This window comes from Cyprinus carpio, chromosome B2, assembly GCF_018340385.1.
Source record: "Cyprinus carpio isolate SPL01 chromosome B2, ASM1834038v1, whole genome shotgun sequence".
NCBI classification, from domain to species: domain Eukaryota; kingdom Metazoa; phylum Chordata; class Actinopteri; order Cypriniformes; family Cyprinidae; genus Cyprinus; species Cyprinus carpio.
In genome coordinates this window covers 7,108,557-7,134,741 of record NC_056598.1, presented here as the reverse complement: position 1 = coordinate 7,134,741, position 26,185 = coordinate 7,108,557, and the positions used below count along the sequence as shown (strand labels likewise).

At 34.6% G+C, this 26,185-nt stretch overlaps 3 protein-coding genes and 1 long non-coding RNA gene across 4 annotated transcripts; 1 reads left to right on the top strand and 3 right to left on the bottom strand.

The window, feature by feature from the left end:
* Positions 1–120: 120 nt before the first annotated feature.
* On the bottom strand, positions 121–9,098 carry LOC109070658 (major facilitator superfamily domain-containing protein 8-like; the record flags this gene model as incomplete). The annotated part of the gene is given in 10 exon segments (XM_042719344.1): positions 121–212; positions 2,211–2,424; positions 3,810–3,883; positions 4,172–4,469; positions 5,425–5,507; positions 5,589–5,708; positions 6,777–6,839; positions 6,956–7,141; positions 7,325–7,338; positions 9,082–9,098. Coding segments are annotated over 10 exon segments (1,161 nt in total), but the record flags the coding sequence as incomplete, so codon positions are not given.
* A 967-nt stretch (positions 9,099–10,065) lies between these two features.
* Positions 10,066–14,506, top strand: LOC109070657 (calcium-activated potassium channel subunit beta-2-like). The gene is made up of 4 exons (XM_019087189.2): positions 10,066–10,136; positions 11,454–11,648; positions 12,133–12,301; positions 13,406–14,506. The coding sequence occupies exons 1-4, from the start codon at positions 10,111–10,113 to the stop codon at positions 13,853–13,855; spliced, it is 840 nt and encodes a 279-aa protein (XP_018942734.2). The 5' UTR covers positions 10,066–10,110; the 3' UTR covers positions 13,856–14,506.
* A 79-nt stretch (positions 14,507–14,585) lies between these two features.
* LOC122136391 (calcium-activated potassium channel subunit beta-2-like) lies at positions 14,586–17,207 on the bottom strand. Its single transcript, XM_042719343.1, has 3 exons — positions 17,158–17,207; positions 16,825–17,033; positions 14,586–15,121 (listed from the first exon to the last, which is right to left on the bottom strand). Exons 1-3 carry the CDS (start codon positions 17,205–17,207, stop codon positions 14,847–14,849), a joined length of 534 nt encoding a protein of 177 aa, XP_042575277.1. The 3' UTR covers positions 14,586–14,846.
* LOC122136164 lies at positions 17,206–19,375 on the bottom strand. The gene is made up of 3 exons (XR_006153969.1): positions 18,961–19,375; positions 18,346–18,377; positions 17,206–17,241 (listed from the first exon to the last, which is right to left on the bottom strand). It is a non-coding gene; the product is annotated as an uncharacterized LOC122136164 (long non-coding RNA).
* Between the last annotated feature and the right edge of the window lie 6,810 nt (positions 19,376–26,185).

The window sequence follows — 26,185 nt, the reverse complement described above, 5'->3', positions numbered from 1 at the left end:
TAAACTATGATGTAAAAGGCAGGTGAAAGTTAAAAATATAAATCCATTTCATGCTTTAAAGAGCCATCCAAAAACACTGAGAACTGTCTCACCTGCATGCTGTGTAGTGAAGGGTGGCGTCTATCCTCCGTTCTCTGAGTGCTGTGCGTGCTCCACCAGCTTCTCATAGGACAACACCATCATGATCTCAGCAGGATAATCATCATTAGTTTCTTTGTTAAAGGGTCATTTTACAAATGACATAGACATTTTTCACATAATTAAAAATTCTGTAATATTATTTAGTTTTATACTTATAAAAACTTAGCATATGTGGATATATATATATATATATATATATATATATATATATATATATATATATATATATATATATATATATATATATATATGTATGTATGTATTAGTCTACAAATAAACTCTGCTAAGGTTAATTTCCTTTTTTTTCTTATTTATTCACTTAATTTTATATTGACATTTGTCTGAAAGGGACAATCTTAAATTGTCAAACCCTGTTCCTATGACTTTTTGCACAGTACAATATTACTAATTCAATATGGACATTCATGGGATTTTCAACATTAAAATTTTATACTAAACTTCTTGAAGTGTCAGGACCTTGGGCACAAGACTCAAAATCAATCCCAACCTTGATACTGTCAATGCGGTTACTTTTTTACCAACATATGTTTTTATTATACTGCAGCTTGAGATAGCACAATACAATTTCTGAACACTTAAAAATAAAGTGATAAAGTGTTTAAAATCTTGCATTTATACTTATTTCCAAATCACCTTTTTGAAAGAAACAGTCCACAAATTCTAATGACCCTGCAATCTCTTTTAATAGAGATTTTTTCAGTTGACTGGATCTATAATAGACACTGTTTGCACAAAGCAATAAACGTAACTATAATTGAGCTGGTAAATGAGGTTCTGATGACATACTAAGGGAAATCTCTGATAATGATACAGAATCGGTTATAAAGAGTCTGTTCACGCACCATGATGAGGGTCAGTAGGAGCATCATCATACCCAGCATCACATATAGATTTCCTATTAGACCCCCGGCCCACAGGGGGCCGAGAATGGTGGCAAGACCCCCGACTGAACGACGCACATCCTGACTCAAACCTGCGCACACACACACACACACAACACCCAGTCATTAGATTCAGCACGTAGTTTTTGATTATTTAAACAGTGTCAATATGTGACATCTATACGAACACAAGTGTTACATGTTTTCTCAAGATCTCATCTATCTTTTTCTTCTGTCTCTTTTTGTATTCTCCTCCTTGTTTCTCACCTTGTGTTTTCTCAGCTGTAACCTTAGAAAAGAGTCCAGTAACTGCAGGAACACTCAATCAATTGATGAACTCAATCAATTCGAATGAAAAACCAACTGATCAAAACACATATCCAGTCAAGAATGAAAGTGAGAATATCATTCCAGACAGACATACATTCTAGATAGACAGATGGATGGATGAGTGGACGGACGGATGAATAGATAAATAGGCAGACAGATAGACAGAAAGATAAATTGACGGACTGACGGATAGATAAATAGGCAGATAGATGGACGGACGGATGGACAGATAGATAAATAGGCAGACAGACGGACGGATGGATGGATGGATAATTATATTGAAGCATGTACAGACATATGGACAGATGGACACATAAAGATAGATGGATTGATGAAGAGATAAATATATAAAGGGGTGCATAGATGGATGGATGGATGGATGAATGGATAATGGATAATTATATAGAGGCATGGATAGATGGATAGACGGATGGACACATAGATAGATGGATGGATGGACTGATGGATGGAGGATGGATGGATGATGGACAATTATATAAAGGCATGGATGGATGGATGGACAGATGGATGCATATATGGATGGATGATGGATGGATGGAGAGATAAATTTATAGATAAATAGATAGCTAGATAGCTAGATAGATAGATAGATAGATAGATAGATAGATAGATAGATAGATAGATAGATAGATAGATAGATAGATAGATAGATAGATAGATAGATAGATAGATAGATAGATAGAGATTTAAAGCAGTTCCAAACTAATAATGCATATCATTGAGTTGGCATCAAACTGAGCAGGCATATTGTGTCTGTCCATGCCCAAGTGTATGCCAGTTTCTCTGGACGTCTGCCACACACACACATACACACACCCTGTGGATTGGCCAGAAAGATGAGGCACCAGACACAAGCCCCGCTGCAGATGAGCAGCCCCACCGCCAGCACCACCCGGTCCTCCAGCACACGGCTCAGCCAGCGCACCAGGAAGAAACCTGCAATTACCTCCACCACACACAGGCTGTACATCACACTGTTCCCCAGCTCACCGAAGCCAAAGTACTTCTGCGTCAGAGGGGTCACCATGGTCTGGAGATGAGAGAACACAGACATCAACCATTCAGAATACCCTAGCAACCACATAGCAACAAGCTTAAGTCAACTCAGAACAACTAATAGCAAATATTACATGTGTAAGAATCATTCACATTCTTCTGGCAGTGTAAAGTAAATGCAAAATTATAATGTATCTAACATGTGATTTTTCGTATAGAAATTTGATTTAGTGTGAAAAAATAAAAGATAATGAAAAGGAACATTATTAACTCTAAAACCAGTTTGTCATGTATCTAGGTCAGGCAACCGGGACGGTAAATGTGTCAATTTCAAATACCTGATTATATTAAATCAAAGCTTAGATTAGATTACATCAAATTAAATTTATGTTCCTACTACTGTGAGCCTTAATCAATCATAATTGGACAGACACTGTTTAGTAGATCAGATGAATTTAGGACAGTGTTGGGGGTCTGGAGACTGGCTTTCAGAAGCATTTTGAATGTAACTTTATCATAAAAGTATTATTTTTATTATTATTATATACTGTGTACTTGTTTAAACTGTTTTAAGTGATACACGTTTATTGATTGATTGATTGATTTTTTATTTTTTACAGATACAAGCTTTAGACTTCTGATTTAAATACTCCAAATATTGGCCCCACTTCCATAGTAAATGCTTCACTGTAATCTTGATTTTTTTATTATTATTATTAAATTAAGTACAAGTCAAAATAATTGTATAATTTTATATTTTACAAATTTTAGCGAGTATGATGAGCACGATTTTAACAGCATTTTAACATGTTGCTAGGCTAGCATATTTTAGCATGTTTCTTGTATTCTTTTAGTGTGTTTAACATGTTAATATGCTGCTGTCATATTTAAACGTGTTACTAGTAGATAGCATTTTGTTGCTGACATATTCCTAACACATTTAAGCACATTGCTATACCATGTTTTACATGCTCACACAATTCTAGCATGTTAGCATTTTCTAGCATGTTTTAACATGTTGCCACTATGTTGCTAGTAGCCTACACTTATACTTTAATGTTACTTCCATAGTGTTAGTGTGTTTTACATGTATATATTACATGTTAGTGTGTATTCGTTGATTATTATGGTAAAAGACGTCAAGTTGACCATTCCAAAATGGCAGATGCGTCAGCACATTGCTAGCATGTTTCTAGCACATATCTAACAGATTTTAGAGCACTGCTAGCATGTTTTAAAAAGTGATAATATGTTTAGCATGATTCAGCACATTGCTAGCATGTCCTAAGCTAGGCTTTCTTAATGGTTCCATAAGTGAGATCTGTTTTAGTTCATCTCCTATTATCATCTGACAACAAGGCACTGCTGCTGGTGCTATCTTGAAAAAAGTAGATGCATGATGCTTCTGATGAATTTTACCTCAAGTGCTGTCTGATTGAAGAGAGTGATGAACTGAGCGGTGAGGAGAACCACCACCTCCTCCCTCAGAGACTCTACAGAGAGAGAGAGAACGCTATAGATCTCAGGCATTTCAAAGCTGCCAAGACAGGACTGAATATAATGGTGATATCTACCATGCACACACACACGCGCACACACTGCAATTGCAGAGCAAAGACAGAATGAGCTGATCGATAAAGCTTTTTCAGGCCACTACTCTCTCAGATTAGCACCTCAGATACAACAAAGAAGGAATCAATGCTACACCAACTCAAAATTCTCTGCCAAAAAAAAAAAGAAGACAGCACTTTTGTCATTTGACAATAAACACTTGGCTTCACCTTGACTGGCCCTGAAGTTTTCGAAGGGGTCAGAGGTGTCTAGCGAGGGTGAATCTGGAGGAGAAGGTGGGAGTTCAGATGAGAGCTGGGTCTCAGTTTGTTCTGGACTGGCCGAGCCATACGAGTCCTCTGCTGCAGCCCTGTTTTCATCTTCCAGACTCATGAGGGGCTCATCTTCTTCACCTCTGACCTCGCTGAGGGGCATGTGCTTCTCAGGGAAGGAGTCCAGTGGTGGGATGTCCCAGTACAGGACCATTACTGCAAACTGCATAAGCACCCACATCCCGCACATGAAAAGCTGGGTCAAAAAGAGCACAAGGCCAGCAAGATTGAAATAAACAGGCTAACTTACATAAAAGGGCTTAAAAATTACAAACAAATAAATAAATAACTGGTTACTCTAAGAACATGTCTAAGAACATGTCATGTCATATTTTATGTTAAGATTTTTTAAAATTCTTGTTAGATTCCAGTGCTTTTAATATATTTAATTTAATATTATTTCATTTAATTAAGAGTAGTATAGTCTCCTTAGTTAACATTAGTTAATACATTAACTCACAATAACTGAGTTATATATTGTTATTAATCTTTGTTACCATTCTTAGCTAATAAAACACAACCTTTTCATTGTTAGCTCATGTTTGCCAAGGTCCATTAAATCATATTTAACTTTTTATTAATGTTTTAATAAATGTTGAATTTAACATTATAACTAAGAATACTAAACGCTTTAGGAGTATTTTTTATAAAATTTCCATTTTAAATGGAACCTTATTGTAATGTGTTACCATTTTATTTTATTTCATATTTTTATTTTGTTTAATTTAATTTGTTAATTTGTTTATTTTCATTATTATTATTATTATTATTATTATTATTATTATTATTATTATTATTATTATTATTATTAATTTAATTGTTGCAATCAGTAATCGGCTTAAATGATATATTAGTATTTCTTGTGCATTGCATAAATGAGAATGAGATTTTTTTTAGTATTACAGTAAGAATGTAGGAATGGAAAATTAAAAAAGTAAAAAAGTAACTTTATGGAGTGAAATATCAGCTGGAGTGTCAGACATGTCTTGGTTATTTGATATAATAATACAATCTCTACTTATGATCTGAATCACATCTGTTACATTTGAAAACATCCAAAATGTGCAGTGTTACCACATTCACATTTTGAGCTGTGTCAATCATGTGCAACATAATGTGTTCAAGTAAATTAATAAGAAATGAGCCAAAACAGACTTATTTAAGGTGTACTTATTTACTACAAATGCACCCAGTTTGAAATCACACAATCTTAGAAAGATATTGAAAGCTGGACCTGAAAGTAAAAATGCACATTGTTTAAATGTTACATGGAAGAAAGAACTTTTGCCACTTATTATGTGGATCACTAACTCACCGATCAGAAGTCCAGCCTAACTGCATGCCATGACAGCTGCAAAGACTCTTGCTCGCTCATCAGGGAGAGTAGTACGTGTGAGGAACCCAAAAATTGAGGAACCAGCTCCTGCTCCAATACCTGATGGAAGAATGAAGTAGTTTATATTTGGTGTACTCTGCATTCAAGGAAATATAGATAGTTTCACTGTTCTAAACTATATAAAATAAAATAGAATTTGTATGTTGCATACAGAAAATTAATACAGTTTTATTAGGACTTGTAGGAACCCTCCACCTCCCCCAGCTCCACCTGTCTGCTACTGGAATTATGTATAACTATTAATGCAGTGTCTGCATATCTTAAACACACACATGGACAAAAGTATTGCGACACAACTTTTAATCACTGAATTCAAGTGTTTCAATCTAACCCATTGCCACTGGTATATAAAACCAAGCAGCTAGCCATGTAGTCTGCTGTGAATTTTAGTGTTGATACTGTGAAAGGATGCCATCTTTGCAATAAGTCATGAAACTTCTCCCTGCTACAATATCTTCTATGTAGCTTTTTTGAGAGCTCTTTTGACTTGGCCTATGTGCTACTCAACTTCAGCACATATATGGGCTACAATTCTGTATGTGCAACCACTCAAGCAAACTAAGTTTTGTTTTAGAGTTTCCAAAGTCTTCATTTTTCTTCATATGTTTTAACACAATTTTGTTCCATACCATATAAATATAAGCAATAATGTTCAATAGGGGTTGAATATAAAATAATATAACTCAAAATTATTACATTATATATTGACATTACCACTTTTTATAAGATACCAAACTGTTATAGATGCAATTTTTGAAAAACTCTTACATTTGTAAATGAATACCGTCTCTTGGGGGTTTAATACTTTTGATCGCAATTGTGTTCGTATATATATATTTTATAGTTTTATATATTTTATGTACTTTATTATACATAATAGATTCATACATCTAAACAAGATCTTGTGTCTGGTCAGGATGATTCAACACTGCAGTAATTACAATCTAATGAGAATCATCAATCAAACAACAGATCTCTCTGTTAGTATCTGTTTGATGTCTCAAATTAGATTAATGTTGATGGTTTGCACCACAGGAGCAGAGAAGTTCACAAACAAACAAAACTCATTAAGACTAATAGAACAGTGCAACTTTAAAATATTCTCACCTGCAACAAGACGGCTGGACAGAAGAAGCCATTTTGAATAGCCCATGAAATACATGAAGTTTCCTGTAAGACAAGTGTGTTGCAATGAGCAAACAGATCACAGCTGCACAAGAACAAGTGATATCTGATCTCTTTAAAAACCCACATCACATTATACATCTCCATTATACAGCACTGACCCACAATTTCAAACACATCGGAGAAGAGGATGATGTTCTTTGTAGTTCTGGTCTTGTCTGACCAGTGGCCAAACACTGGACCAGACACCAGCACACTGAAGCTGAATGCAGACAGACCCAAGCCAAGAAAATAATGTGGTCCCTTTAATAACTGCAGATATCTCCATATAGTAGGCAGAAAGACAGCTGGGAGAGAGCAAAGACAATTTAAACAGTAGAAGTGCACAATACATTCACCATTTACACATTAATACAGTTTAAGGCTTTCTTAAGGATATTAAGCACTATCGATTCAAAGCAATCTTGCTGCATGGATTTCTATGTATTAGGGAGAAAAAAAAGAAAAAAGAAAAGATCAAATATACTTACCATATTCCACGCCACTATCAATCCATCGTAGTGTTTCTGTAGGTTATTTTCTCAGCACTTGATCATTCCTCTTCCTCATGGTCCATGTAATGAGACGGATGATGTTCTCCATTACTGGCTCTGGTACGTAACCTCGTCTAACTGTAGGCTATATCTTTTTTTGTTGTTGTTGGTCATGGCAAATTAATTTTATTCAGAAAAAGAAAAACTATAAACCATGTGGTGTTGGCGGGTTTAGGAAAGATGGTTTCGATGATTTTAGACAAACACGCTGTTATTGTTCAGTGGATCCCTTGATTATTCAGGTTGCCCTCATGAGTCAAAGATAAATGCCATATAATTTACCTCCTCATTGATGCAGCATTGAAGATAAACAGGGCTCAGACACTTCCAGGAGTCTCTGTACACAGAACAAGCACCAGAGATCTAGTGTTACCTGTGGGCTCGTATCTGTTATTTATCGTGTTCTGGTGAAGTGGACTTTAATTCTACTCCCTTAAAGCTGTATCTTGACTTCTTTGGATCGTTATTAGAGAAATTCAGATAATTACTTACTGGCAATGCTATATATTTATGCAGGGTGGCACTTCGTGATAACTTCATTAATTGGTCATTAACAGACATTAGCTTAGTGTTTATTATTGTTCCACTAATAAAATGTAATATGGCACTGCAATGAATTTTTGACATATGGAGGCTCGTATTATCATAACATGGTAATCATATCAAAGTGCCGTGATTTTACCAACTGATTTACATCTTTATAAGGGACAAATGAGTGTGCTTTCTTGTATTAAATGTGCACTTATAGTGTACTTCAATTCTTACAAGTTTATTGTTAAAAAAACTGTACTTACAGTACAGATTATAATATTTATGAAATAAAAGGCTACTTAAAGAGAATATGCTTGAATACATGACTGTTTCTTGCTTTAGAGAAGTACACTTTTTTTGATGTGTTGATTAAAGCACGTAAAGTACTTGATTATAAAATTAATTTTAGTGTTATTCGATATTAAATATGAAGGTTAAACTTATATTTTATTACTATTTTATTATTACATGTATTTGCTCATTTATTTATTTAAATGTACTAAATGTATCTTTCTGAAATGTTTAACTACAAATATATTTAAATACATGACATACTGTATAAGATTCAACAGAAATTAAAGCATAAGCATATTTTAGTTCGCCATAAATTCTTGTCAGGACATATGACAGTCACTTAGGAAATTATGAATAAGTAATTATGAAATTAAATACAAAGTTATGCTTAAGTACATTGAAAAAGCACAATAAAGTTCAGCTAATTGCATTTAATACATGCTATAATTTTTAATAATATACATTTTAATAAAGTTGCGAATTAACATGCAATTAAATGTTCAGAACCCTTACATTGAGTTTGCACTCAAGTATATTCTTTTAAAGTATATTATTAAAGTGTAAAGTATTTTATTTTCATATTAAGTATCCTAATAATTGTGCAATATTTCTTAATGACTTCTTAGAACATTTGTTTTAAAATGTTACCCTTCCATGTTTTGCATTTAAAATTTGGTAACAATTTATTTTATGGTCTCCTAATTACACGTTACATGTACTTACATTTATAATAACAATAAATTATGCATAATTACATGCAAGTAACCTTAAGACAAACCCTAATTCTAACCCTAACCTTATAGGAAGTACATGTAGTTAATTAATATTCCTCAGTACTTAAATGTATAATTACGCTGTAACAAGGACACCTTAAAATAAAGTGTAACCCAATATTTAAACTAATATCACTTTTGTTGTTGTTGTTGTTGTTCATGTGGCCCATATGTTTGTCTCCCATAGAGTTAACAGCATTTGCTTATCATCCTAATCACATATAATGTACTGTATCAGATGTGCTTTTACCATGTTCTTTTTCACAAAGGCCTCTGAAAGTACATTCATATATACGAGCCCAGAGGAGTTCTATAGCTCACTAACAGCCAACTAGTAATACCTTATAGTTACTGCCTAACTAGTGATGCCAGAACAGCTTATACTTAATATGTTTTCTTTAGACATAAGCCAAAATGTTACCAAATTGTAGGTTAATATATCAATATTTTGACTTTTTACAACTTAATTTCACTATAAACTAAAGCTTAACTTAGCAAAAGGTAGAATTTTCACTTGGGATAAAGCTAATAACATTTTGTAATTTTAGTTTACTTACTATACATAAAGACAACTCTGAGAGACCTTAATGTTTATCGTGGTGTTTTAATTATACATCATAAACCAGTATGTGTTCTTCACATCAAATCTCAACTGTCGAGCGAAGATAGGCTACTGTTTAAACCAAATGGTTTGTTTTTGTTTTGTTTTTTTCTATGGTGCTTTTTACTTTTAGACAAACTGAACAAAATGGGTCGGAAATTAGAGTTATTTCACTTTTTTTCAAGAAGACAAATCAGAACAGCTAAATCAAACACATATTAGCACCCTGGCAGCCACCTAAATTACTCTGATGCCAAAAAAAAAAAAAAAAAAAAAACTTATTTTATCTAAGCTGCAATACTTACAGCCTCAGCAGCTGCTGATCAGGTGCACAGTGTTCCAACAAATTGTTTACCTTTTCATATACAGTGAATCGTTCATTAATAATTAACATTATTTTGGATAAAAACTCATTCATTATTGATACACTGTTGTGCTCATAAAGCTAAAAGTCCTCACTTTTGTCATTCAGTGTAGTGAATCATTTAGTAGTCAGTCTTGTTTAATAGCTACATACAGCTATCATGCACAGAAGAACGCATGTTTTGAGGTAAGATTTGAAACTTAAATCATTTTAGAATCTGTGTGACAGGAAAGTAAAGATAATTCCATGAGTTTCTGCAGACGGGGTTGGGAGTTGGACACTTTTACACAATTTTTTGTTGTTGTTGTTGTTTTATATGCAGTTTTTTATTTATTTTTTGGTGGTGGTGGTGGCGGGTGGAGAGGGGGTAAAATAGAAAATATGTGAAGTTTATATGTGAAAATAGAAAAATACTGTCAGAAGTGCTTAGAGTCCCATAGGACGTAATTATGGTCTGGCTGCAGGGTTTCCTATAGAAACCCTCTGTGGCATCCCTGTTCAGGCAAAGGAAAGATATTCCGCTGATCTCATCTGGATGAGAAGAAAACAATCCGTTAAGTGCACTCTGTTGTGCACTACAGGTCTGATGGCTATGAGCACGCTGCTTCTGTGTCTGGATGTATAGTACATTGACCTTGTCGAAGTGGGGTCAGTGTTGTGTTAATTTAGTGCTGTAACCCAGTTAAGGGTTACTTAGTAAGATAGAAATGCTGCTGAATCAGTCCCCGCGGGGATCTTTCAGTGTTCCTGTTAACATCACCCTGCAGGGCGCGCGGCGACGACACATGCGGTACGTATAGAGATCACATCCACTGCCTCAGTGTCTGTGACGCTAGTATGAGATACCAATGTATTAAGCATTGAGTTATTCCAAATATAACTGACAATCCATCATCTATTTCTTGTCCACTACTGTTTTATATTAAACCTAACTTAAAATCATGAAGAGATCGTTCACCCAAAAATGTAATTTTCATCATTTACTCACTCATTTACTGTGAAAAAGAAGTGTGCTGAACTGTATTAAATGTGCACTTGTAGTGTACGTACTTCAAATCTTAAAAGTGTATTTAAAAAAAAAAACTGTACTTACAGATAATATAATAATTCAATAAAAGGCCAATGTAACATGCAAGTAATTGTCCAAACACTTTACATTTAGTTTACACTTAATTATATTCTTTCCACAATACAGTAAGTATTCTTTAAGTAACCCCCCACCCCCATTTCAAGTCATAAGTCATACATTCAGTCATTAAACATAATATATACAACATAAATAACTATGCAAAATGTATATAGATGCATATAAACTCCTTTGAGTTGCTTTTGAAAGTTTGAACTGCTTTTATGATTTTATTGGTTTTATGTTATTGTTTTTTTAGCTTTAGGTTGCCATGAATTTCTGATAATTCTTCAGAATTTCTCCTTTTGTATTTCATTGACAAATAACAGCATATAGATGAAGTTAAGTAACGTTAAGTTATGTTTGTTTGTTTTTAGGGATGTCATTCAGGAAAACGGAGGTAAGTGGAAGAAAGCGAGAGAGATGAAGTGCAACGAGAAAGCCAGAGCTCAAATCCCAGCATCCAGCGCAGGAGAAGACAGAGCCATTCTCTTGGGCTTCACCATGATGGCCTTCTCCATCCTCACGTACTTTCTGGTGGGAATCGTGATGGTGAAACCAAGTCTCTACAGGTTAGCTTCAGTGCTTCAGGTAGACTGCTTATTAATAGAATAGTATCCTTTCATATTGGCTTTTTTGCTGATCTTGCAATTAAAACATCAGTTGCTCATATAACACAATGAAATATGATGACCATAAATAAATATGAAATAATTATTATTAAAGACTCGTATAGAGTCTTTTTTTCACCACAGTTTTTTTTTCACCTTAACTCAAATTATGTAATGTGTTTTATATAGCATTATGTGACAGAAAATCCATTTTAAATATTTTTAAGACATAATACCTTTTCACACTTTTTGTGTGATGTATAGCTTGATTTTTCTTTGTTTTCCGCTAAAAACGTCTTGTATTTAATCTTAAGCATGTTCCTAACTTACACTGTTGTGCTCTAAAAATATTTTTGAAAAACTGTTATACACCATAGCCATACCTTATAACATTTTTACATTGTAAACCTTCACATCATTTATTTAATGTTTGTGTTTGTAACAGTAACTGGAAACCTAACAACTGCACACTGGTGCAAACTGATTTGGTGGATGAAGTGATGGATTGCCGTGGCATTGATAGCTTTAAATGCCTGCGTGTTTGGGTGAACAGCACCCCTGAAAAAACACTTCAACTTTACCGAGATGAAGACACTGTCAAATACAGGCCAAAGGTAGGCTACTGTCGTCAGTGTGATTTAATCACCCTGTCATTCATTCCTCTGGTTTCATGGACTATGATTATGCTGCCAAGCTCCAAAAAGAAAAAAAAAAAAGCACCATAAAGGTACACACTGTCGAAATTTTAAATCTTTACAATTCTACCATACAAGACGTTTGTGCTTTTGTTTATTGATACATTTTAATTTTATTTCAATCTGCTCCTTACACAAATATAAAAAGACAAAATTTAAATTTTGTGAAATAATCATTTAGCATAATTCTACAATTAACATGCCATTTGCATCTTAAAAGTCAAACAATCCTATATTAAACTATATGAATTATTTATTTTATCTTTATCTGTTTATCTCTTCATCTATGTATTTGAACTTCTTATTTTATGTACAGTCACACTAAATAATTATATGATGATGATTGTGATGATGATGATAAATGATCAATTAATTAACTTAATTCATCAATATTTAAAAATAAAGTTTGAATAACTGAAATTTTGAACATGATCTAAATTGTAATCATACATGGCAACTATGTATCATAAATGACAAAGAATCTCAACATTTCAAATGGCTTTTTAAAAAAAGTTCTGAAACATTGTTACTGGAGTATCATGAAAAGCATCTTTAGCAGTAATTTTACTGTGACACTACTGATATTAAAATTGGTGACAATTTTTAATTGAAATAAAAAAACAGTTAAATATAATACTAACTTTGACTTATTTCAGTGAGTCAAAAATACTGTATTTTACAACAAATCTTTTTTGCCTCTGCATATGTATTTATTTATTGCCTCTTTTATTTATTTATTTCTATTTTTCTCATGACAAAAAATAAGGAGCGGTGATGCTTTAAAAATGAAAAAGATTGTCCATTATTTAAAGATTATATACTGTTCCAGGTTACAGACATAAAAAATGTGTGTGTGTGTGTGTGTGTGTGTGTGTGTGTGTGTGTGTGTGTGTGTGTGTGTGTGTGTGTGTATGTGTGTGTGTGTGTGTGTGTATAGTTCATTTTTTCATGGTCATTGACATTGTAAAAGTCTGAAATATCTATTTCAGATTTCATTAATGCTTGCCAAAATCTTTCCCTCAGTGCTTATACATTCCGAAATGCCAACGAAACAAGACAGAACAAGAGGCTGAGGCCAATAACATCAAAAATGTGTTAAAGCAAATGGAGAATTGGAACAATATCACATGCTATTTCAGTGCTACACACCCAAATGACGCCATCTATAGAAGAAAATACACCGTTCAAATGGCCTTGTACTACCTGCTGTGGCCCAGCCTCATGTTGTTTGGTGGAATCCTGCTGGTGGGGCTGGTGAAGCTCAACCAGCATCTTTCTTTCCTCTGCACTGAGATCAGAAGAGAGGAGTTACTAGGCAAGCAGAGTAAACTGACGGAGGGAAGGGTCTATTACAAGCTCTTAAGATGGAGGTCTGGAGGCCCCACGGAGCAGCACGCAGAAAGTAGTATAATGTGCCCCTACTGCAGTGGGCAGGTTAAAAGTCGTATAATGACTTTATTCAGTGTCTTATGAAGTTAACATTAGTGCCTTACACCCTGTGGCCTTAGCTTTTTATAACATTGTGATTGTTCATTATAACCAAATAGGAGGTTATAGATGCAGTTAAGAGGGTAATTTCAATGAGCTGAATGTAGAGAAGTTTGCTTCTTCATTGGAACTAATTTGAACAATTTTAGCATTACAGTGAATGGGTGCCATCAGAATGAGCCAGCTGAAAAAAACATCACATTACTCCCACTAAAACATGATCCAGAGCACTCCAGTCCTGCAAGTAACATCTTGTGAAGTAAAAAGCTGCAAATTTCAATTTTTGAGTTAACTATTTCTTTAATTTAATAACGGTGAGAAAAGAAAAACATTAAGATTACTGACATTTCCTTCAACCTTTAAACACAACACAATGCAATGCGTAATTCAAAAATGGGGGGGGGGGGTCAACACAGAAAATTCAGTTCTTGTTCCTTTTGAAATGGCCAATTTTCCTGATCCAGTCTATCAAATAATGTGGTATAAAACCAAGCCCTGTCCTACATTTCCCTGTTGAATATTTTGTATCACTCAGAAATACAACACATTGCAAGTAAATGGGTTGTGAATGAATTAAAGTCAAATTACAGGAGCTTGTATGAAACAATTCAATAATAAAAACTGATTCATATATTATAAAACATAGTAATATTTCCCATTCAATGAGATGAATGATGTAATGTAAAAAGAACATTAGTCATATTAATCAGTGAACTAAACATTAACAAATGTCAAACATTGTATTTACACACATTAATAATGCCCTTCTACAAACAGCACAAACTCCATCTGGAATAGAGCAGCATTTCAGAGATATGAGTTGTGGTTATGATATAGCTTAGGCATGGAAGACTAAGATATCAATTTCCAGTCAATCCTTGAACAGCAGGAGGCCAAAAAAAAAAAAAAAACATTTGAAGAAGAAATGAAAGCTCCTTCATTCACTTCACTAAGTCTGTCAATCACTGTGCCCCTTTCACTTTGGGGCTTTGCCAATTTGTTCACACAGTATGGAAAGGTACTGAGTGAGCTTGACCATGAGTGTGATGAAGGTTCCTCCAGATAACATGCAGGAGGGCCAGAAGAGAGAGTGAAGACAGACGCTGCCCTGATGCTCGCTGGAGTCACCTGCTCCGAAATGTTCTGGATCATAACACTCCTTCTGGCATTTTGGCACATAAAAACACTGTGGAAAAACAAAGCCATGAGTTATTTGTTTAATAATATTTAATGATGAATTCATATATGTATTTAGATGCATGAGTTATTTGTTTAATAATATTTAGTGACTCATTAATTTTGTATTTAAAGAGAATCATTTATTAAATCTCAAAAAGTATTTGAATGGTAGTGTAGATTTTTTTTAAATTATTATTATTATATTTATTTATTTATTTTTCTGAATAGGTTTATGTGTGTGGGGGGGGTAATACATTTATTCAGTAAGGACGCATTCATTTATCAAAAGTAATAGTAGTAAGAGATTTATAGTGTTACAAAATATTTCGATTTCAAATCAATTCTGTCTTTTGAATATCTCTATTTATCAAAGAAAATTGGAAAAAGGTACCATGGTTTGGGCGAAAATATTAAGCAAAGCGGCTGTTTTCAATATTGATAGTTATAATAAATGTTTATTGAGCAGCCAATCAGCATATTAGAATGATTTCTGAAGGATCATGTGACCAGAAATGGATGCTGAAAATTCAGCTTTGTCCTCACATAAATTAAATTTGACAATATATTAAATTAGAAAATAGTTGTTTTAAACTGTAACAATATCTTACAATATGATAATTTTACAGTATTTTTGATTAAATAAAGGCAACCTGAGCAAGCATTAGAGACCTTTTTTATAAACATTAAACCCAAACTTTTGAACAGTATATATAGTGTGAAAGGTTTGTTTTAAATTGGAGGTCCATTTAAATTTTAATTCATTCACAAGCAGAACAAAGGTAACTCTTTTTAATAATATCTTCTCTTTTTTTAGTGTGCAGTGCAGCAAGCACTAAACCAGATGTCATAATTATTCAACCTCTATTCAACTATTCAAGTCACTTATTTGTATGGTAGGGAACAAAATTGTGTTAAAACAACACAACTAAGATTTTTGAAACTCTAACACTTAATTAACTTAACATAAACTTAGCCCATGCATGTGCAAAAGTTGAGTAGCATAAACAGTAAAGCCAAGAGCTCTCAAAAAAGCCATAGAGATGAAACCATTTCAATGCACAGTATAAGAAGAACACTACACAAGCATTGCCTTCATGTTGGGACACCTCACCAAACGCCAATCTTGACCAAGTAAAACAAAAAAGGCAGAACTATGTTAAAACTAAATATTTGAATAGACCTTTGGAGTTCTGAAAGAATGTTTTTGGAATCATGTGACCAAACTGGAACTTTTTTTTCTTTTTTTATGGATTATTGGAAATGCTTCTGAGCAGAAGAACACTATTCCCATGCAAATCCACATATATCCAAATCTACCAAAGTGTTGTTCAAGTATTGGTCATGGAATGTTCTTGAGTGGCCTGTTCAGTCTTCAGTTTTAAATCTGAATAAAAATATTTGGTGTAATTATAGAAAGTGGCAACATGAAAATCAAAGATTTTCAGTGATCGGGAAGCTTTTGAGGCTAAGATGGCAACATTTGTTGGAGATTATAAAGAATAAAAGACAAAATTTGACTTTTGGGGGTTGAATAATTTTGTAAATTAATGTTTAGAGCCAATTCATTTTTTTATTATTATTATTAACTTTACATTCTCAGAATCAATTAAATGTGTATTAATAAACTTTCTATAATAGTTTATTGATATACCTGGGGTGAATTGTTTTCATAAAATGTTGTTCACTGCAACAGAATGCATTGCAGGTCAAGGGGGGTGAATATTTTTGATTGCAACTGTAGATACACTGATGATGTAGTTATTGTTTTAGTTCACAGCTAAATATTATTAAAGCAGTCATGACATAACACTTCTTGTCTGCATAAGCACGCACCATGGTGATACAGATCACAAAGTGCATCATGACCGAGATGAACACCATTCCCAACCCCAGCAGAATGGCTCTGTCCTCCCCAGCCTTCTGCGCCGTTTCTGTCCTTTTTTTTACCATAAGACCATTTCCCCACAATGTCTTATAAATCACCCTGGGAAAAGAAGTCCAAAGTGTGAAATAGTTTATAATTTATAAAATGTATATAGTTCCAGTCCTGGGTGCTGACTGGCCACAGATGACATGAACAACAATCACCCTAATGACAGTTAAGGTACATAGAAGTATTGCACACCTTTGTTGTGTGACTCCTCTTCACAAAGAACATCTTGTCTGATATCTGTCAGTGAGATCTGGAAGACCTAAAAACAGAGAAATCATTGGATAACGACACACAAACATTTTACATTCTGTCACACTTAACAGTGCACTTATGGTAAAAGTCCTTTGAATATTACATATCTAAAAATGTACATATTGAAAATGATTTGAGATTATAAATATTTCATTTATACCATCGTATAACTCTCTGACGCTCTCATAGTTTAACACATTGTTTGTACAGAAGCCAGTAATATTGATTTTACAATAGACTGCTTTTACTATGTAAAGAATATATTAACTACTGACAGTGCATTTCATTGATGCATAAATCAGCAAGGAAAGATGGTCCATAACTCCATAAGTGCAGTTTCTGAATAAATCTGAGCAGAGATGGCCTTAAAGAAAGCTTGAGGGGCAGACTGAGCAATGCCTTTGCAATATCAAGTGGTTTGTTTGAGGATGTCTACTTCCATTAAAATCTCAATTTAGTTTGGAAACAAAATCCTTTTTTTAAATAAATATTTCTCAAATCCCTTTTAACATTGACTTTAGACAAACTGAAATTGACCCAGTATGTCATGTCCAGCCTAATTGGAAATGATTTGGAACAGGATGCAGATTATTATTTGAACCTACATGCATATATTCAGCATCCTGTGAGATGTGGCCTATTCCACTCAACTTAAACAATTCTTAAATATGACTTTTGTCCGATCTTGGTCATTTTCTAAAGAACTCAACTCAAACTATTAGCACTATCACAACATACAGTGCTCAAACATGATTAGCATGCTTGAAAGTGCTCCCAAAATATTTTTTAGGGGTGACCCATGCATATTAAAATCATGGCTATGCATATTCAAACAACGCTTGAGCACTCTTATTTGCAGCTAAGAAGAGCAGGTCAATAGGGGCCAGCAATGGAGTTGACGGTTGATAGAGCCCCACTTTCAAGATTGCCTTGTCATTACTCAGAGCCTTAGGGCATGAAGAGAATTACATTACTATTACAAGTACACACTCACGTATACATGCTGTATCGGCAATGTCAACTGTTTCTTAAGCGGAACATGCTTTTTCTAAATGTAGAACCATGCCAAACATAAAGCATTCTAGAGTAAATGCGTTATTGATTCACTGACCCTGGTTTGGAAAGCAGCCCAAATCCTTATCCCTGAAACAAGGAGAAGGAGTTTACTTGGGCAAAAAATGCTAAAGCTCTTTCCTTTTCTCCAATGTCATATGATTTTTAAGTAATGAGATGATTGAAAGCACTCATATTTTTACAAGTTCCTGCTGAGAATGAATAGCCTTTTCTATCACAACTAATCAATAAAGGTTTTTAGTTGATTGAAACCGTCTAAAAACGTTGCATCCATTTGATAAATGGATTTAAAAATCAATGCACACAAAGTCCTGTATTCTTTGGAATTCACAAATAAAATCTGTTTTTCATTCACGTCAACAGACAACAGCTTAGTGGCTTTCTTTTGTATTTTTCTGTGTTTCACTTCAAGTGGCTTTGTAGAGCAGTCACGTTTATCTCCAGGACAACTTGAATCAAAGAAAGCGCATGAGTGACAATGTATTTCAGAAACATTTTCCCTTCACGAAATGTGCTCTGCTATCCTCTGGGTGCTTATCAGAAGGCATAGTAGCATTTAAACCCAACATGCATGCTCTGTCTTACTAATCGATATATTTAAACCAAAGCTTTCCGTTTCAGTCTGTTGCAAGGCCAAGGTCTCTATACATACTTGTATTGATAGATTTGAGCCAAAGTAGAGCAATGAAATTTCAAGAAAGCATGTTGAGTCAATAACCGTCAGCCTTCTCTTGCTCCTCTTGAGACCTGTAAGGGTTTTTAAAATACCCGATAATGCTGCAGGCAGATTTGTGGCTTTGTGGGCCGTGTGCCAGTGTGTGAAACTGTGTAGGGCAGCAGATTCCTGCCAAATGATGTGCGGAATGAGTCCTTCCTAGCCAGCCCAACACCCTGACCTCGCCCCTTTGAAGCAAGGAGGTGAAGAACTGAACAGAAATAACCATGTGCCACTTTTCGTCAAAGCCCTGTCATTGAGCTTGCATGCATGATTTATGGTGTTTACTAAAGCAAGCATCACTACTACGATTACTCATACTAGGATTAGTGATTTGATCCCCTAAACCTAAGGGCAGAAACATAAAGCATTTTTACACTGTAAAACCGAATGATTCTGAGCATGCTAAGGGAATGGTTCCAGTTGCATTTCTATTTGAACATGGTCAAAGTTCATTTCAAGGCAATTTAGTTCCTGAATGGGGAAATACAAAAATCTAATTGTGCTAAAAAAAAATGCTATCAAAGACTCTGTATCTTTCTTCTGTTGAACACGAAAGAAGATATTTTGAAGAAAGTTGGTAACCAAACAGCTTTTAGTCACTGACATTCACAGGATGAGAACAAAATACTATGGAAGTCTATGGCTAGGCTATCTTCTTCTGTGTTCAACAGAAGAGAGAAATTCATTGATGTTTGGAATAACATCTCACCATCAAAAAAATATTTTAGTCCACACCTCAACTATAATAATGGTGACATAGAGGAATGATATTGTTAAGCTGTTTTTCCACCATTGGTCCAAACGGTTCTAAGAACGATAAGAGCGGTTCCTGTTATGTTTCCACTTGAACTCGGTTCAGCACGGCACGATTACAAACCGTTCTCGGCCTGAAATTCTCAGCACAGTTAGCTTTCCTCCCATAAATTTTGCATCTGAAAGGAAAACTCCTACAAATGCATGTACTATAAGGTCATGTATGCAAAGTTAATAAAATCAATACATTACACTATTTTTGCCCAGATTTTTGCCCCACTTTACAAACTGATTTTGCATTAACTTGCAAAGTGTATGATGGGTGCAAACTCAAGATTTTTTTTTTAGCATCCAGTTGGAGGATCTAAAACACGATTGAAATTTTGAGCTGATTTTAGAACTAAAGTTTGTTTAACTTCATCGCTAGGAGATGCATGTTTCTGAATGAAACCAATTAAAAGTCTGTAAGTGTCTGATCTTCAGTCATTCAGTGAATGATGCCCAGTTTTTCCTCTGTAGCCATTTACAAAGTCTGCAAATGTTTGATGCCTAGTGTCTTAAAATCTGCTTAGATTCTAAAAGTCGTGTAGTTCAACTGTTCTCTTTCTATTAAAAAATAAAGATGGTGGACTTATGCCTATAAAAAGCCAGACGTTCTTTTGCCTTATGCTGGAAAAATGTTAGCTGCCCTTTCCTTTGACTATGGCTGAAAAACATAATATCAACCTTGGCTCTTAAAAACTTACAAACATATGTACTAAGAAAGAACGCATCTAAAGTTTAAGATATCTGGGCAGTGTTTTTGGACTTTGTTGAAAATATAGACATTGAAGATGCTCTGGATGTGTTATGTTATGCAGTGTTTAAACTAACATGAGGAATGTACGGTATTAACTGTCATATGTTTATGCCTTTTTTTACAGCACTGCCAGCGGTTCACTGGGGGGGGAGTTCAGTTCAAAATATATATACAGTGTAAAAAAGCATAAATCCAACAGAGAAATTATTTTTAAAAAGTTGTATTGGTGGTTACAGCCTTAACTCATCCTGCACCATTTGTGCAACAGACATGAATAACATTTTTCTATTATTTGGCCATCATTCGGCGGATCATAAAAGCATGCTGGCAAATATTAAAAACTATGCAACAACAAATAGCAACTTTCCAGAATGCCTAAGAAACCATATAATAACATACTAAATAACCAACCACTGATGACAATTAAACAAGCAAGCACCACTCTTGTTTGTGGCTACTCTTATGTACACATTTTCAAAAATGCATTATGTCGAGGATAAAGATGAAATGAAGAAATATTCGGTGGCGATGACAGCAAGCACTTCAGTGAGGGATCACACATGTCAAACATGGCTTTATTTTAACCTCCGTGAGACAGCAGGGTTTCTTTGCTGACTAAAATTCTCTACATATCTGAAAGATGACAGATATATCATTTGGTCCCAAGGGCAAACTGATGAGAAGAAGCCAGAAGTGCTGTGCAAGAAGCCACACTCTTTTATCTCAGTGCAGTCTGTCCGTGTGAATGCACATAGGGATGATAATTGGACTTTTTGATGGTCTCTTTTAAATTCTGAAATCCATTTAACACTTTTCACACATCGTTGCAAATGGAATGGAGTCAAATCTTTTCATTTTCCTTTTTTCTGCAAAGAGCCCATGTCTCGAAATGATGCTATCTTTGACTTCAACTTCATCTCAGTATACTCTGCTGAGGCTGACTAGTTCTTTTTGGGGAAAAGTACTACATCCACATTATTTTCTAGATTGCATCAAACTTAGAAATCCCAAATATTTTATTTAACAATCAGACCAGTCACACACCCTTGTGTGTTTTACAGTGTGTTGAGCAGATGCTTAACGGTGGACATTTACACCTGTTGCTGGCAATCATTTTTCAGCTTCTTCTCTTCATGTGCCCATTCAATCCTCTAAATAATGTGCCTGTCCTTTCCCAGGAATGTTCCAGGTAGTATTTTCTGCCTAGCGTTGGATTATTATAGCACCATGGACAAGTGTTCAGATGATTTGAAAGGTCTTTTAAAAGTCCTGGCTCATCATCACAACATACCACACGTTTCAAAACACAGACATGTCAATTGGTTTTGTAAATATACTATGGCCCCACAACATGTTTGTTGGCTTCAGTTTGTTTCCCGCGCTCCCCACCAAAATCTGTTGTGGGAGGATGTAGCGGTACGAAATTCCTCGAAAAGGGCGATAAATTTATGGTATCAACAAATGCATGTGCACAGCTATCCACAGTGATATACTTAGAACGGTGAAGTCCACTCATTCAAAGACTATTGACTCATTTAACTGTAGGGGAAAGAAGAAAGCAATATGCACCTATGTCTTGATGGTGAGTAAATCATGGGTTCATTTTCATTTTTGGGTGAACCATCCATTTAAATTTCTGTCAGTTATAAAAAATGTTTATCATATGACTTAAAATTTGACATTATTGATAATCGGTCAATGAAATATCATGTGGTGCAGTACATTTTATACTGTACATTGCTGCTCAAAACTGGCCCATACATTTGGGGTTGTTAAGATTTTTTCATGTTTTTGAAAGAGTCTCTAATGCTCACCAAGGCTGCATTTATTTGATCAACAATACAATATTATTACATTTTAAAATAGCACTTTTTATTTTGATTTATTTTAAAATTATTAACTTATTTAAAATTGAATTTCCAGCAGTGCAGTCTTCAGTGTCACGTGAACCTTCAAAAATCATTCTAATATGTTGATTTGGTGCTCAAGAAACATTTCTTATTAATAATATAAATATTCTTCAAAATATGTGACCCTGCACCACAAAACCAGTCTTAAAGGGATACTCCACCCCAAAATGAAAATTTTGTCATTAATCACTTATCCCCATGTCATTCCAAAGCTGTTAAACCTCTGTTCGTCTTCGGAACACAATTTAAGATATTTTGGATGAAAACCTGGAGGATTGAGACTGTCCCATAGACTGCCAAATAAATAACAGTGTCAAGGATGCGCTGTTTTATTTCAAATCAAAGCTATATACATGTAGAAATAGCGCATCCTTGTGGCGCGGATGACACAGAAAAGCATACACAGCATACACTGATATGGAGAGACACAGAGGAGACTGTGGACAAAGGAATTATTAAATAAAGTCATTATTTTTGTTTTCTTCGCTTACAAAAAGTGTTCCCGTCACTTCATATAACCCAGATTGCACATCTGATAGCAGATGGAGTATTCTGACGATGACTTTCATACCTTTTATGGACCTTGACACTGTTATTTACTTGGCAGTCTATGGGACAGTTTCAGGCCTCCAGGTTTTCATCCAAAATATCTTAAATTGTGTTCTGAAGACGAACAGAGCTTTTACGGATTTGGAATGACATGGGGGTAAGTGATTAATGACAAAATTTTCATTTTGGGGTGGAGTATACATTTAAGTGTAAATTTTTCAAAATTGAGATTTATACGTCATAAATAAATAAGCTTTCCATTGTTGTATGGTTTATTAGGATCGGACAATATTTGGCTGAGATACAACTATTTGAAAATCTGGAATCTGAGGGTGCAAAAAATCTAAATACTAAGAAATACTGAGAAAACTGCCTTTGAAGTTGTCCAAATGAATTCTTAGCCATGCATATTACTAATCAAATATTAAGATTTGATCTATTTATGGTAGGACATTTACAAAATATCTTCATTGAACATGATCTTTACTTAATATCCTAATGATTTTTGGCATAAAAGAAAATCAAACATTTTGACCCATACAATGTTTTTTTGGCTACTGCTAAAAATATACCTCAGCAGCTTAAGACTGGTTTTGTGATCAAGGGTCACATATCTTCTTTTGTGTTAAACAGAGTAAAAATAAATAAATAAATAAATAAAAATCATATAGATTTGGAATGCTTTGAGGGAGAGTGAATGATTAATTTTCATTTTGGGGTGACTGATATTTTTGTTGAAACCGTGATATATTTATTAGCAGAAAAGAACATTTGAAATAGAAAATCTTTTTTAACAATTGTTTTTACTATCACGTTTGACCCATTAAAACTGGTCCTTGCTGAATAAAAATATTAATTTATTTAACAACATCTTGAATTAGATTATTATCAGTTATATTTGATATAGTCTTGGAAATAATAGTTTCAGCTAGCATTATGAGTCAGGAAGAGAGAAACTAAATAGGCTTAGTGCCAGTTTGTACCACTGGGTGTCTCTGTTGGAGTTCATGCCTGTGATTTTAATACATGTGTTTGTGCTGGTTTTATATTTGGGTGGAGTTGTTCCCTTTTCCCTCAACTCATCATACCTAAAATTACCATTAATAGGCCTATTTTAAATTTAAACTTAATTCTTATGTCAAGACATTAATTAAAGAACTGACAAAACTGGTTACTATGTGCTAAAATGTTGTTTTGAGTCCAGTCTGACCTGCTGGAGGAAAGAAAATCCAAGCATAATTTGTTGTTGTTGCACTAAAGGCCTCCCAGTTGCAGCAATTACAGATTTTTGTTTTTATATATAGAGACATGCTTGGTATGCAATCTGTATCTACAGTGTATTTTTCTGGAGTGCTTCCAGTTATGAATGTACTGCTATTTTAAGTGTCCTATCTCCTCGTACCATTCATTACTCAGACATAATATTTCAGGTTAATGGTGCGTACGGCAAGTTTCACAACACTGTAATCTTGGGAACACACAGCTCTGGAAACCATCCATCTAGTAGTTATTGTGATGCCAGACTCAGACTTCCCTGCTAAGACCGATGACCTTTCCATGATCAAAACCGAAGTCACATTTAGATGGATTGGGCAGTTTCACAGCTTGGTGGTGCATTAAATCTGGGGTTTATGCGATGCAGCATAATGGCATAATGGGGCCTGACATAGACGTGCTTGGATTTTAACACATCGAATGATTGTGTTTCTTATCTGAATTCATCTATTATAATTTTGTTTGAAATGACATTGATTTTAAAGTCATTTTAAAGGCCATATTTTCCCCTGCTTGCCAAAAGCATTGCTACTGCTCTCTCTTTGTTGGCAAAACAGTCCCACAACTGAATTGCAAAGGTCTTGGTAATTAGGTACAACTGTGCAAGACAACCAAAATGCATCGATTCTAATTAAACAGACAATATGTGTTTTGATAGGAGACCAGTGGCTGAGAATCTCATCCAAATGTGTGATGTTTCACTCCATGCTAAATTTGGTGTAAAATGGATAATCGTGCCTGGCTCCGAGTGTTCCAGTTTTTACTCTCTCTTTCCCCGCTTTATGTTCCAGCATTAATTTGATTGCCTCATTTACAGCCAGCTCCAGTGCTGTTGCCAAGGATACAGGAAACACTTTTATTGGTCTGTTTGTATCCAGTCTTTGTATAAAGCTGGTATTGAAGCATGGAAAACTCTACAAACAGCTGACACAAGTGCCAAGGGCATATATGCATGTAAAAGACAATCATCAAGGACAGAATTATTTGCACATTAAGCCACTCTGATACAGGGGCAAACCTGATTTTATTGTCTTTTTTAAAGCACAGTTGTTCTAATAACAACAGCAAAACTTTAATTACTCACTTATTAAAGGAACAATTCACACAAAAATGAGAATTTGTTGAAATTTTACTCACCCTCAGGCCATTTATGATGTAGGTGAGTTTGTTTCTTCATCGAAACATATTTGCAGAAATTTAGCATTACATCTTTTGCTTCCCAGGATGGTCTGCAGTGAATGGGTGCCGTCAGAATGAGAGTCCAAACAGCTGATAAAAACATCACAATAATCCACAAGCAATCCACACAACTCCAGTCCAGCAAGTGACATCTTGTCAGGTGAAAAGCTGTGTGTTTCTAACAAACAAATCTATAATTAATATGCTTTAACTTTAAACTGTCACTTCTGGCCAAATTACAAGTCCATAATCCATAATAAAGCTTCATCCAGTGAAAAGTTCATCCCCTGCTGTCCTCTCACATCAAAACCCACTGACAAATTTGTTTAGAACTGTTTTGGACTGTGTTCATGTTTGATCTGTGCATATTTCTTTTGTGATTCAGACAAGATGACCTTTTCACTGGAAAAAACAATATTATGTATAGAGGATTTATGGAAGCTATTTAAGCTGGAAGCAGCAGTTTTACGTTAAAAATCTCTTAATAATGGACTTGTTTATTACAAACACATAGATTTTATTATTGTGATATATTGTGATGTTTCTATCAGCTGTTTGGACTCTCATTCTGACGGCACCCATTCACTTTAGAGGATACACTGATGATGTAATGCTTAATTTCTCCAAATATCTTTTGATGAAGAAACAAACTCATCTACATCTTGGATTGCCTGAGGGTGAGTACATTTTCAGC